This window comes from Ornithodoros turicata, chromosome 4, assembly GCF_037126465.1.
Source record: "Ornithodoros turicata isolate Travis chromosome 4, ASM3712646v1, whole genome shotgun sequence".
NCBI classification, from domain to species: Eukaryota; Metazoa; Arthropoda; class Arachnida; order Ixodida; family Argasidae; genus Ornithodoros; species Ornithodoros turicata.
In genome coordinates this window covers 52,668,544-52,683,071 of record NC_088204.1, presented here as the reverse complement: position 1 = coordinate 52,683,071, position 14,528 = coordinate 52,668,544, and the positions used below count along the sequence as shown (strand labels likewise).

At 43.2% G+C, this 14,528-nt stretch overlaps 1 protein-coding gene across 2 annotated transcripts; it reads right to left on the bottom strand.

Annotated features, from left to right (window-relative positions):
- Nucleotides 1-502: 502 nt before the first annotated feature.
- On the bottom strand, nt 503-13,306 carry LOC135393176 (uncharacterized). 2 transcript variants are annotated; one of them, XM_064623681.1, is made up of 5 exons: nt 13,226-13,306; nt 2,633-2,792; nt 1,343-1,439; nt 1,192-1,217; nt 503-589 (listed from the first exon to the last, which is right to left on the bottom strand). In XM_064623681.1, exons 1-5 carry the CDS (start codon nt 13,241-13,243, stop codon nt 510-512), a joined length of 381 nt encoding a protein of 126 aa, XP_064479751.1. In that variant the 5' UTR covers nt 13,244-13,306; the 3' UTR covers nt 503-509. The 2 variants fall into 2 exon arrangements, with proteins under 2 accessions (XP_064479751.1, XP_064479752.1); XM_064623682.1 differs by lacking the exon at nt 1,192-1,217.
- Nucleotides 13,307-14,528: the final 1,222 nt, after the last annotated feature.

The following is a 14,528-nucleotide window of genomic DNA, read 5'->3' as shown; positions in this document are numbered from 1 at the left end:
GAGCCACCAACTCACCGGTCAGTGGCTACATGGACCGTCGTATATAGCGGGAGACAGACCGGTATCATGGGCCTCCCGCTCTCGCTGGACCTCTCAACCGCGCCCGCTTCGCACCGACGACCCGGCGAAAGTGCCTCAACCTTTCAGAGGCCTCCCTGGTAGCACACTATGTTGCCAAAACGTTGCCGCAATGTTTTCTGGGAACGTTGCGTAAACGTCGCTAATGTCCTCTTTAGGCCACATTCTGGTAACGTTGCTAGACAACGTTTTGCAACGTTGCCGCCATGTTACAAATGTAACGTTTTCACATTCACGCAACGTTTAGGCAATGTTGTTAAAAGGTCGCCTGTGGCGCTTTTCAGGTAGTACGCAGCTGTTATTTTTATGGCATTTCCCACGGGTCTTACCCAATGACATTCAGGAACATGAACTAAAACATGCAAGAAAGGAACATGCAAGACCACTTGATTATAAGCAAATAGCCTTTATTGGCACACTGGCAGTCGTCTTTAATTTACACTGGCAGTCGTTAGCTGCACGTAATGAGGGGCGAGGCACTGGCAGTCGTTGTGGTCATGTTGTGGCAGTGCTGCAAGGCAAATGTGAACTGTTAATATATGCAATGTTTTTATCTTCTGTATCATAAGTTCTCAAGCTTTCTGGGTCCGCTAGAAATTACCGCAGAACCCCCTCCTCCCCTGACCGGTTGTAACCAAACTTATCTGAGGTCACAGCGGGAATGCTGTGCAGCTGAACTCATCTGACCACACAGAAGTATTAGGAAAATTCCATGAGCAAAATGGTTATTAAACCAAATGCCAGTCAAGTAGGTCTATGGATTTACGCAGATTGAAACGTGTAGTCCCAAGCACTGGGTAACTACACACGGAACCCTGGGCGAAAAACATCCACTCTGAGAATTCAGTTTCTGTGCAGACATATATAGGACAAAAAATGGAAGAAGTCTAGCACTGAATTTTTAAATTTTTAAATAATTTTTACACATTTATTTTACTGAAAAAACAAGCGTTCGGACGGAGTCGGGTCCTTCATCAGCTGGTGAAGGATTGACTTCGTCCAAAAGCTTATTTTTTGCAATAAAATAAATGTCTCATTCTCTTTCAATATTTATGTCAAACACATATACCCTTAGAAAGTAAATTCTAGCCTCCTGAAGCGAGAATTCCTTACACGATATGCTGCAAAAAGTACAACCTCTGAAATCGGAAAACCAAGCATTCAAAAGAAAAGGCCAGCCACATGTAGCACAAAATGCATCTTTTTGTGTGTCACATCTCTGCTAAACACACAACACAAGTACAAAACATGTTTGATAACATACCGTTTCTTCAACCTCGATGGTGCATACCTCAACCAGTCAGACACCTGGGACTTGAAAGCCGCTTCTGTGATGTCTGGGAAGGTTCTGAGCATGGCATCTGATAATGTTCAAGAAACATATGCAGTCAACTCAGCATGGCACCTTTACTTCGTTAGATTGGTTTAATAGCAGACATGATGTCACGTGGAAGCTTGTTACAAATATGTGCTACATGCTACGATTTGCAGAGCGTGCGAAGTAAAATCCACAAAGAATTCGAAAAAAGTGCTGTGCAAGTGTATACGTAAATGAATGAATGCCATCGACAGTTATGTGTCTCTGTGGACAGTACATTTTTGCGGTGCTTGCTGAGCTAATCAATTAGTATCACTGGCTTAGTGTTATCTGGAGGTCTAAAACCCAGGGCCAAAATGACAAACTAGTTGAGCTTAGAGAAATCCCCAATTCTGGTATTTTTGGTAGTGCGTATAATTATTGCATGCATTGTTTCTGATAAGAAACGAAAGTCTACAGCATGCAAAAGTAAAATGTGCCACATGGTGCAAGCATATTCAGGGCTTTGACAGACCTCTCATGCATGTTTCAGATCGACGCTGCTCGCGCAGTTAATGTGGTTTTGTTCTTCCAACATCAATTTTGTCGCTCACCTGTTGTTTCAGCCTATTGTTGTCGAGGTTACTACATATCCCCTAGTAGACTTGTGTGTTCTATTGGCTTTCTTTTTCAATGCAAAATATGTTTACGAAAATTGCACTCTCCAAAATCTTCAAATCTTTTTGACTCACACTGGCTCTCCAAGCAGCACATAAAAAGTTAGCCCCGTAATCCTAATGAACGAGGTGGTATAATCAGAAACATACAATTCTTAACACCATTCATTTGCTTTGACATTCGAGTTCGACAACTGTGTTTGCAGTGGAGTCCATCTGTTGCTTTATGATAATATTAGTTAGGATGCTCGACACAACACAAAATAACATTTAGTAACAGACATTTCGACTCACATAAAAAAGTATGAGAGCAGATATGTGCCATTTTTCAATTTTTTCTTCATGAAATCACCATCAATTTGTAATTGAGTTATATGCCCAGATGGACATCCTCTGGAAAAGAGTATGTAGCTACAAGATGACTAATTACCTAAATTTTATTAAGGCTTCAGCGTAATTGGCATACGACAAAAGGGGCCGCAACAGCTTGCATAGTCTGAGGTGCACTTGCTGTATGAACCTCAGAGGAATGAGCATTGTATTGCATGCAGTCTAGTGTTACCACATGAATCAAACATACCAGTGATCACTTCCAGGAGTCGTGGCCCCAGAAATGGGAGCTTGCCTTTTCTTCCAGTGAGGCAGAAGTGCTGCGCAAGGTCATCCTTCATGCACCGCCGCATGACATGCCTTAAACAGTCTTTCGGGGAAGCACCCCCTATTCTTGAAAGGTAGTGCACCTAGCAATAGACATTGCGAATACATGACTTGACTCGTTGATGAACTGAGACATTCACAGGCATATGAAGGACATGTAGTGCGACCACAAGACGCGACACAAGAACAAGGGCCACATCGGGCAAGTTGCACAGTTTAAGTTAGCACAGCACAGTTAGAAAGACAATGAAAACTGCTAGGGAGGTTTCAAGTGGTACAGCCCATAGTGCATGCATAAATGCATGCAATGAGAATATGTAATTAAAATCTGTTTCTGTGTGAAATAATGTTTGAGAAAAACTGCAATAGAACTTAGGGAAATGGCTATCACTCTGTAAACGTTGCACAATTTTCCATTTTTGGATTCATGACCAGAATTCAGGGACACCTCCTCTGATGCAGGTTCTGCCTGATAGCAGAAGAACGTGTAAGAAAGCCAACTTGAAAGAAAAGTATGCGGCGAGGAGGAAGGAAGATGGAATGAGACGTGGGCAGACGAGAAAGGGAATTTGTACATCAGATATCGCGCGCGGAGCCCGGCTATCAGCAGCAATTGCCCAGCGCGGAATGAAAACGTGATGAATCAGCTTTGATAAGCTTTGCCAAACTTTTCTTCGCTGTGCTGCTGCTCAGAATTCCGGGGTGCTGCTCGTAGCGTGTGGAACGGGGTGATTGCCACTTGTAAGGCTAGCCCTGGTCCATTTTTTGTTCTCTCTGTGGGGAATGGGGATGCCGTCAACGATGACCAATGTGTGTCCTGGGGCGACTTCTGAGGGAAATGTGCCGACGTATCTGTGACAGCGTCTGAGGAAAAGCCCAGAAATTATCCTACATTATGCTGAAAAGAAATTATGCTCTATAAGCTAAGAAAGCGAATTCAGTAACCGCACCTCACTTTGTACTTGCACCTTGTTACTCAGTGATCACTGTACCGTACGCTTCAGTTTGTTCTTGGCCTTATCATGAGGACACTTCAATGCTTAATTCCAAATTTTGCGTCTTAGTCTCTTCCCGGCACCATCAAGAATGCTTGTCGGTTATCAACTCCCTCCCTTAGAGAAATAAAAATAAGAAAATAAACAAGCGGAAGTCTGCTTATTTTCAGAACATCTAGAGGTGAAAGCAGAGTCTCGTTCGGCACAAGAAAGTGCCGAAACCAACACTTCCTAAATAATGTCGGGCATGCACGCTTACGTCGCCTATATGGAGGCCTACGACGTGCTTCGAGCTTTCTTCTCGTTCGTTCTTTCATTTACTTCATGGTAGCATCCACAATAGTAACAGCAGGCCTTCCAATGCGACGCGAGGGACAGGCCTTCTCCATATCCTGTAGGTGTTGCTCAAATAGGCGCTCGAATCAAAGACAAAAGGAAGAGAGATGCCCAAGCAGCACAATGTCTCGAGTGCAATAGTTGTGGACGGTATGTGTATTATCAATGTAATTAGTGCGGCCGTTAATTATTTTTGTAATGAATCTTCATAATTCCTGAAAACAAACTGAGCGCGCAATTCGAAATTGGGAGAACACAACCCTGAGAAGTCTAGTCAGCAGGAATCGAAACAGTAACACTTCTCTGTGCCCTTAAAAAATGAGCGAAGATGCACTATCGTTGAGAGTTGCCGCGAGTTCGGCCGCCGCTCTTTCCTATCACCTTCACTGTCACCGTTTGACGATACTGACATCACGCTGTTCCTCAAAACATGGGGCCCTCGGCTTCCTAGCGTCCTCGTTGTTTTTCTCTCGTTAAAATATGATACAACGCAGACATTTATTAAGCAGCGGAATCGGTGATTGCCTTTCTGTTATCTGCCAGGTTTTTACAGTAATGCATTTGTAGTTTTATTGCGTGACGTTTATCGCATCACATCGCGAACTGTGTTGTGCAGATCAAACGAGATAACGCGGAAAGAAAATCAAGTACGGCACGTTTTATGGTAAATTTGATAATCGAGACTGAGAAACAACATCGCTATTTCCCTCGCTCCAGGGACAAAGCGGGCTGTTCCATGATTTCAGGAACCACCTGTTGTCAGTTGAGAAGTGGTGACACCGAGTCAGGGAGAGGAGAAATTGCCGCAAAACCCGAACAGTGTTTAATTATTTTGTATGTTAGCACATTTTTTCACTACAGCGCAAAAAGGTTCTGTGATTTCGGTTCTTGCGGCGTAGGCCCCTCAGGGTTATGCTCTACACCTTTGCAATTGCGCAGTCGACGTATTTTCACTAATTATAATGATTTATCGCGAATGTTAGTTAACGGCTGCGCTATTTGTTTATATGCCACCACCTTAGAATTGGTCGCGTACGGAATAGATATATTCAACGACTTTTGCGAGAAAGTCATTTTGAAAGTCATTCGCGGATTTTATCAAATTCATTCAGTCTTACTTCACCTACCCTGTATGCAGGGTATCCCAGCTAAATGTGATCACATTTTTTAAAAGATATATCTATCACTTCTTCCGAGATGAAATCAATTTGAGATATAGCGTATGCTGAAGGGCATTCCCTAGGAGGGCATTAGCAGACTCCTAAGGCAATGCCTTAATTCTTTCAATAATCAACTTTTTCATTAGAAAAGCTACGAAGTTGTTCCAATGAGAAAATCTTATCTCTTCGGTCACCACATATCAAAGCCGTTTTCAGAACAAAAGTCTGTTCGATATATCACATTAAAAAAATTCCTGAAAAACACCTTTTTTTCTTTATTTTGTTCATTGTGCATCTTCGAAAAAGCGTTTTTCGTTGACCCCGATGCGAGAGAGTGAAAGAGCACAGTGCCGACTCATGCGTGGAAGATTGGTTAACTTGCGGAAAAGAAAAAAGAAAAAAATGTATCGGGGTGACTCTATCAGAGCTGCGCTTATCTTGAGCTGCATTTTCCGTCTTCTTTTTTAATCTTTTGCACGGACGCAAGAGGCGACAGTGTGCTCTTTCATTCTCTCGTGTTGGGGGCGAAGGAAAGACGCCACTCTAGAGATGCGTAATAAATAAAATAAAGAATTGGTGTTCCTTCACGATATTTTCTTCTGCGAACGATCTATCGAACGGATTTTTGTTCTGAAAACGGCTTTGGTATTTGGTGACCGAAGAGGTCAGATGTTCTCATTGGAACAACTTCGTAGCATTCATAATGAAAAAGTTGATTATTGAAAGTTAGTTAAGACATTGCCTTAGAAGTCTCCTAATGCCTTCCTAGAGAGCGCCCTTCAGCATATGATATATTGCAGTTGATTTCATCTCGGAAAAAGTTATAGATATACTTTTAAAAAATATGGTAACATTTAGCTGGGACACCATGTATATGACAATAAACACGCATGATATTTTTAACATATTCATTATTTTGCTATAAGAACGAGTTAACCCATAAGGAGGTTACGGCCTTGCACGGTGCTGCATGAGAACGAAAAAATTGGCAAGGTACAGAATAAAGGAAGTTTAAGCCACATGTCCGGAATTTATGTTAAATCATTGAAATACATGTACACTGCGAAAAGCATGCGTAGGAATTTCTTCACTTTATTTCCAATTACCATTAGAGCGAGTCAAAGCTGACCCGCATAATTGGTTCCGTCGTCATATTGACCTCGAATGAAAATTTGGTGAGTTGTGTCTTTACAGGGAACAACGGACGTTTAAGCCGTTCGATCTACAGTGCATAAAAAATCTACATTACAAAAAAACATGCTTGTAACTTTGTGCATCCTATTTAGTTTCACCATTACATAGCGCGTCCAGGTTGGCTTTCACCAGGACTCCGTCGTCATACTGATCTCGATGAATGAAAATTTGATGAGTTCCGCCTTGACAGGGAACAAAGGACGTTTAAGCCACATGTTTGAAATTGATGGTAAATGATTGACAGGCATCTACACAACAACAAACACGCCTGGCACTTTGTGCATTTCAATTAGTTTCGCCAATATAGCTTGTTAAAATGTACCGGCGTGACGATTCCCTGTCATGTCGACCTCTATCCATGAAAATTTGATGAGTTCCGCCTTGACAGGGAACAAAGGACGTTTAAGCCACATGTTTGAAATTGATGGTAAATGATGGACAACCGTCTACACTACAACAAGCACGCGTGGCACTCTGTGCATTTCAATTAGTTTCGCCATTACAGAGCGTTACAGAGCGTTAAAGTGTACCCGCGTGACGATTCCCTGTCATGTCGACCTCTATCCATGAAAATTTGATGAGCTCCGCCTTGACAGGGAACAAAGGACGTTTAAGCCACATCTTTCAAATTTATGGTAAATGAGCGTCTACACTGCAACAAACACGCGTGACACTTTGTGCATTTCAATTACTTTCGCCATTACAGAGCGTTAAAGTGTACCCGCCTGGCGATTTCCTGTCAGGTCGACCTCTATCAATAGAAATTTGATGAGTTCCACCTTGACAGGGAACAAAGGACGTTTAAGCCACATGTTTGGAATTGATGGTAAATGATGGACAGGCATCTACACAACAACAAACACGCGTGGCATTTTGTGCGTTTCAATTAGTTTCGCCATTATAGCGCGTTAAAGTATATCCGCGTGTCGATTCCGTGTCATGTCGACCTCTATCAATGGAAATTTGATGAGTTCCACCTTGACAGGGACAAGGACGTTTAAGCTACAGCTCTTTTTCCTGAGATGTTTGCATTCGTTACAGGTCCGAAATTTATGGTAAATGTATCATGTATCAGCGCTACAACAAACACGCGTGGTAATTCGTTCATCTTAAATACCCTTACCATTAGAGTGCATCAAAGTTGACCCACATAATTGACTCCGTTGTCACATCGACCTAGAGTTCACAGTCAGAAAGGGCGTTTATGCCACAAGACCCAAATTTATTTTAAATGATTGACTATCTACATTACAACAAACGCCAGTGGTATTGTGCAAAACGGGGATTCCTGTAGCGGTGAAGTAAGTGGGAGTGCAAGGAGAAGTCATCTGCTATTCACATATTAACTGCACAGGCTGTCGCACAGCATTAGGGCAACTAAATCAAACTGAACGCCATGCAGTGTGATATAGATCCAGTACAGCATTATTAAGCCAAAACTCTGACGCTTTCGCCCAGCCGTTACTCTCATACCTACCTCTGTTAAATTACCTCAACAAAAAAAAGAAGAAGAAAGGAAAAAAAAAAGAAGCCGAACAGACAGTGGATCGAACCACGGACCCCGAAAGCACTGGCCACCATTTTTACCACTGAGCCAACGATGCCACACGCGAACCCTCCAGGAATGAAGGTACAGACCACTGATCTCGATTGTAAAAGGCTGGATCGCGGATAGGGAGCGCGAGCGTGAAGAAACCGGCCGCCATATTACGGTGCTCACAACAGTCGCCGCAGCGATCATGGCAACTTCTTGCAATTACGGTCGTACCAACCGTACTGGCAAGGTTACAGGGCCTAAATTTATACAGGTGAGTCACTCTTTATCGAGGAATAAATAGGCGTTCATTCTGCATATTTAGTTGACCATTATTAAGTGTTTTTTGTCCAAAACGAGCACTGGATGCAGGTTGCTTGATCGCTCTTCCGACGTTCAATCGAGCACACTTGCATTTTACCCGGCGGCAAATACAGTTTGAGTGCATAATATGCTTGAAAGAACACGTTACACTACACAGGTAGTGTTGTCATCAATATATGTGCGAGCACTCGAGCGCTTTTTTGCATGCATTGCTAGCATGGTACACGGTGTTCTCTGCGGAAGCAAGTGCCACATTCATTTCTTTGAATTACCTTCACGCACAAGTTCGGTATTACGTCATAATGAGACCACGATTGTCACCTTTTTTCATGTATTGGTATTGTTTTGTGCCTTGGTTTGATTTGTGACAAAGAATCCTACGTAACGGTGGTGTGGCGCGACTTGAATAACGCCTTTGTCTGAGCTGTATCGTCAGCTTGTTACAATAGTAATAATTTGTAGCGTGTCGTGCTATTTGAAGCAGTTTTTAAGGCAAAAGTGGTCTCTCAATATAGGTTTCGTCATGAGGGCTACCCAGTGAATAATATGTGCAGTGTGATACGGCTGGGTGTACAGGTAAGTATCACGTTCATCATCCACTGGTTTCTACTTTACAGGGAGGAACAACCTCAGTGCACGCACTGTGGTTAGCCTCTCTCAGTTTTGCATATTTTCTTACATGTTCACATCAGAAACACACCTTACACTTTAGGCTCCTTCACCTAGCAATATAATAATTAGAGATTATAATTCTTTTTAGAAGAGTTCCCCATATTCTTTTTAGAATAGTTTTTCATCTTTTTAATTTTTAGAAGATACAGGGATTGTAAACCATGTTTTAAACTGATGTTTTAACATTTGTCCAATGCATTTATTAAACAACATATTCATTTTTAACTGGTTGCACCCAAACCAATGTTCTGATGTATTATTTCCTTTGTTGTCGATGCACCATAAAAATTGGAATAATCATCATCAATGCAGGTTACTTCACAGCTGCCTCGACATACTCAAGAAATGGGTGCAGAACCTGCGTAATGCCCACAAACTTTGATTACCACAGGACCTCCAAAAAAGTATGTGTCACATGGAATTTTTAAATGTATTCACAGTATATAATACATTGTATTAACTGTTGTAGATCTAAGCCGTCTCTACAGTACACTCTCAGAAATTAAAACCGTGATAATTGTTTCAGTTAATAGGCATGCACATATATGCTATAAGAAAATTATTTCTTGAGAATGCACTTCTCTGGCTACTGGTGTTGTTTTCATCTACTGTTGATCACATTCATTTATCACGTATTATATTCTTATATATACTATTATATTACCACATATTTGATCACATTAAATTCAAAATTCATCATATATAAGAAAATACCAGGAGGGAAGTTGCTATTCATTGCTCATTCTAACCTAAAATTGAGTGCTACAAATTTAGAGAGAGTACCTGTCCATTGTCATTCCTAAAATATATATTGGCATTGTAGCAAGGTCATAAAACAATAAATGTAGTCTTTTGTGACCTCCCTGCACGTTCATTGTATCCTGAAACGCATAAGTGCAAGAAATAACTTTAATAAACTTGATGTTGTATTAACTTGATATAAAAGGTTGAATAATATAATGTATGATATAAAATGTTGAATAATATAATGTATGATATAAAATGTTGAATAAACTTGAACTTGTATATTCTCTTTACTCACCATCAGTGACCTTCTTTACAAAAGCATATCGTGTTAGATTTTTTTTGTTTACGTTTCACAGACGGGGTACACGAGGGCCAAAATGACAAAATCACAACTGTTTCAAGCTCCAAATCGTCCTGCTGCAATTATCCTGTTGCAGACCATACGTGTGTAGTGCAAGAAGGCCCTTGCACATCAAAATGTAAGATGGGAGTCACAGTTAATGCAAAGTGGTTCCTATGAGAGACTTCGATGCTGAACAAAATTGTGCAAACTGCGGAAGGAGCCATAGAAGATATTCAGAAAGCGTGTCTGGTCTCACAACGGTGCTACGACGCTCTCTTTTAGATGACGATGATACTCATTGGAGTTTCAGATGTGCAGCTGCATTTTTTCGAACGTGCTCCACATAACAAGCATGACAAAGTCAGCACTGGATAGCAGGCCCCCGTTCCTAAGCAGCTTTGCTCACGCTGCAGTTGTATTCAGCAAAAGCATGTGAGTACTCGAGAAGGACATTCAGTTTGGCACAACCGCGCCTGCAAATAATCAGAACAAATGAAGGAAGAAACAAACAAACATAGAAGGGCTGTACTTCAAAAAGAGGTAAATCTTGCGTCTCAAGGAGGTGTTACCACTTTTAAGTAACTTAATTGATTAAGCTTACATCACTACCTGATTAACTGTCCTAACGAGCGTATTCTAATTGCGTGAAGCAATTAGATCACGCTCACAACGTATTTGGGCTGCTTCGGTGTGTCCATATTTGCGAGGCAAAGCACCGCAGTCGTTCACTAAAAGACACTTTCTGCGGCGGTGCTTGATATAAATCATACGAAACCGATACACGGCTAAAACAACGGCTGTGATTCTACAGAACGATCTCTTTCTGCCATGCGAGTGACCGTTCTTTATGAAACAAGCATCTTGTTACAAGTTATTTTAAATAAATTTAATGACAACATTACACAATTCTGACCTGATGATGATTTGTGGTAGGGCAAGTGCGGTGGAAGGAGTTCTAATTTTGTACAGTTCCTTGACTGTTCGTATGTAGAAGAGGGAACACAGCATAGCAGCTTGGCCCATTTGGGAGGCACACACATTTGCACTGAATATCGGCTACACTCCACACAGCAAAGTCCGATGAAATCCCCCTAGCCATGAAGATGCTTAGGTCAGGCGATGGAATAGGTTTGTCATAGAGTTTGTCCAATTTCTTAAAAAAACGTGCGCAGAAGCTGATCCCATTCGTGGTGGCCAGGAAGTTAATTATCCACACGATGTTGCCATCTTTTAACAAGGCACAGTTGTTCCGCTTATCGATGGTAAAGAGAGCATCCTTTAGCTGCAGTGCACGGTACTGTGTGCCGTTAAATTCAGATGGGATTGGACCCTTCGAGTGCGGCCTTGACAGCTGGTGCACTGGCTGCACTGAAGCAGGCTTTGTCAAGGGCAGCATGTTTTTCTCACTCAGCCGGCGGACGACTTGCTGAAGGGCACGAGCATGTGATTTTAGCAAAGTCTTGATTTCTTGTAGATAATTTTCAAAAGGAAAAGCAGAGAATGTGTCTACGGGACCAAATTTTCTCACATCATTTGCTATGTGGAGCAAGGAGTGCACATTGTACACGTAAATACCGCTTCCATAGTGCTCTCCTGCTTCGGCAACAAACTCTTGAAGAAGCTGTTCAGCGAGGTCAACATGGGTAGCAGAAAACTTCGGGCTGACCAAGATAGTCATGGCCACGTTTAGTTTCATGAAGTGTTTGAAGGCGTGGCGGTTCAGTATACCCTTCAGAGCAACAGGGCCATAATAGAGTAAGAAATTTCTATACTCGACAGCCTTCCATTGTTGAAGAAAAAGAAGTGCCCTTGGTCTTCGTTTCATCTCAGAAGGAACATGCGTCTCAAAAGCAACAAGGAGATCCGAGAGTGTTGCCTTCGACATCTGGCTCATTCTTGAAGAGCACGGCTTGCCAGACACCCAATACTCAACAAGAAGCTTCTTCATTGCTCCCAAACACACCAAATGCATGTAATCAAGAGGAAATTGACTTACAAGCCCAACGCCTGAAGCAAGCAAAGGCGAATCACCATGATGATGGGGAAACTGGAGCTTCTGCCTAAAGCTTTCATCAGTTCGCAAAGGGCAGTCACACAGGGGAAAGATTACCTTGTTTCCACTGGTAGAGTAGGTGCCTTTCTGAGTGCATTTCTCACACCCATAATATGCAGTGTGCCCTTTGATGCATTTAAGGAATGCTCTGGCTGGTGCATCGCATATGAATGCGTGCAGCACCACTCTTAAAGAACGACCATTGTGAGAGATGCCCTCCTGAAGGAGCTCAGCAATTTCTTCAAGGAAGTCCTTGAGGTATGCGTCTAGGTCCTGCGGCTTAGTGTCACCCTCATAAAGGGCGGCAATGAATGGTGAGCAGCTTGGGATTTCTTTTACTTTGACAAGTATCGGCCAGAACTGCCTCCTTGAGCTCCGCGAGATGGGAAGACCGTCAACATTGATAATTAATGGAGCGGCGTGGAGCAGCCACTTGGCAAATCACTCATAACGTGGTGGAGCAGCATGACATGTAACCCAAAGTAATGGTATGCGCCGCCGTTGATATACTTCACTTCGGTGGATCGCGGTGTCTGCAAGAGTGTTCTTGCGTCCCCTGGCAGCTAGTGCCCACTGCTGCAATTTGGGACGAACGCTGCCTATTTCGGAGCTTCCGTGGTCGACAGAACTGGCAGTAACCGCGGTGGAACCTTCATCGCTGCTCGGTGTCTGCAAAGTGCAATGTTCTGGCGCGCTGCCTAGGTCCATGGGTATTGCTTCTGCACCAGAATTGATAGGGTTACCACGGTCGCATTCGAAGAGGTTACTTCCTACACTTTTCTGTGAAGGATCATCAGTGGATGGTGATGTCCTCGTAGCAACTTCCACAACTTCCCATTCCCCGGTTGCGTCGCCTTCACTATTTTCCTGCAATAGACTTTCCAACTCGCCTGAAACCTCATCCGCAATTCGCCGTCGTCTCTGCCGAGGAGTCAGAGCGCGCAGACAACTTTTAACTCTAGAGCGTTTCATTTCCCACTAAGAATCAAGATTCCCGGGTCTAGAAAATGGGACGACGCTATGCGTTCCCAACAATTTGAAAACAACGCGTTTGCTGCCTAGGCTCGTGAAACGCGAACGCCGCTGGCGTTCAATGACCCTTTGTTTCTCTGCGCATAAAACAAAGTTGTTGAAAAGAAAAGATACTGAAATACTCACCACCGTCTCCCACATCATTCACAGACGTCATCTATGGAAATTGAAAGACGCAGTCACGCACTACGCAAACGCCAACCGCCGCCATAAAACGAGGAATGAGCACGTGACGAAGCCTGAAAGCGATGCCGATGGTACGCTGTGTTGAAAGTTTCGGTTTCTAATTCAAAACTTTCGTTAATGCCAAATTGTTGGTAGATAATTCATTTTTGTAACTGATAATTTAGAAAGCTTCTCGTTGCAATTCCTGTGTTGATATGACGCCTTCTTTCGTTTTATTTTCCGAACGGCAGGTGTCTCTGTATCACTTTCTCGTACGGTCCGCAACGTTGCCCGAATGTTGCTATGCTATGTTGCATGAACATTGCCGAATGTCTAGCAAGGTTGCTCCACCTCTAAGCAGCGTTGCAGGAACGTTCGGCCGCAACGTTCCTCAAACGTTGCTCTGCCATGTTGCTTGAACATTGCTGAATGTTAAGTAACGTTGGTCCACGTCTGATAATGTTGCAGGAACGTTGTCAAATGTTGATTAACGTTGCCCCACATTGGACAACATTGGCAACATTGCTGCAACATCGAGGCAACAATATGTGCTACCAGGGCTGTTGTTGACAGACCGACACCTCAATGACCCCCCGATTCCGCTGACTGCGGAGGAAAAGAGACTTCTGTGTCCTCTGTGTCAAGTCCCTGAGCTGCACCGTCGAACATATCGACAAGGACCGCTTCACCAACAGCGGGGACGTGGCCTCAGCGCTAGAGACATTGAGGAGGCACAGGCCCGACCTCTTTAGGACTTCCTCCCCACCGAACCCTGGGCACGACATGGTCCTGGAGTTCGATGACGACGACCTCTAAACATTCGAGTTTCAAGTTTCAACGTCTCAAGTTTCATTTTCATTTCAATTTTCATTTCAAGTTTCAAGTTTGTGTTCAACGTTTTGCGGTGGGGGAAGTGTGGGGCGAAGTAGAGGAAGAAGTTTGGACGTTGCGGGACGACGAGGAAGTGAGAGACTTGAGGGTAAAAGGTGAACGACGAGGGGTTTGTGTGGTCAGTGTGGACGTGGAAGCGGAGAAGAAAAGACACTGTAAGATGTGAGTTATTAAAATAGCGGTTGTTTAGTATATCTTGTATTTGCATTTGTGCCTCGCCTTCCACTGGGATCGAATGGACGGGCTTTGCCCCGGAGAGTGGGAATAGGCTCCCACAAAACATACAAAGATGTCTCTTGAGTTAGTTGATAGATGCCTGTACCCTCCCTGACTTGCCTGATCTCACGAACAGAACGTTACAGAATATCGCAGC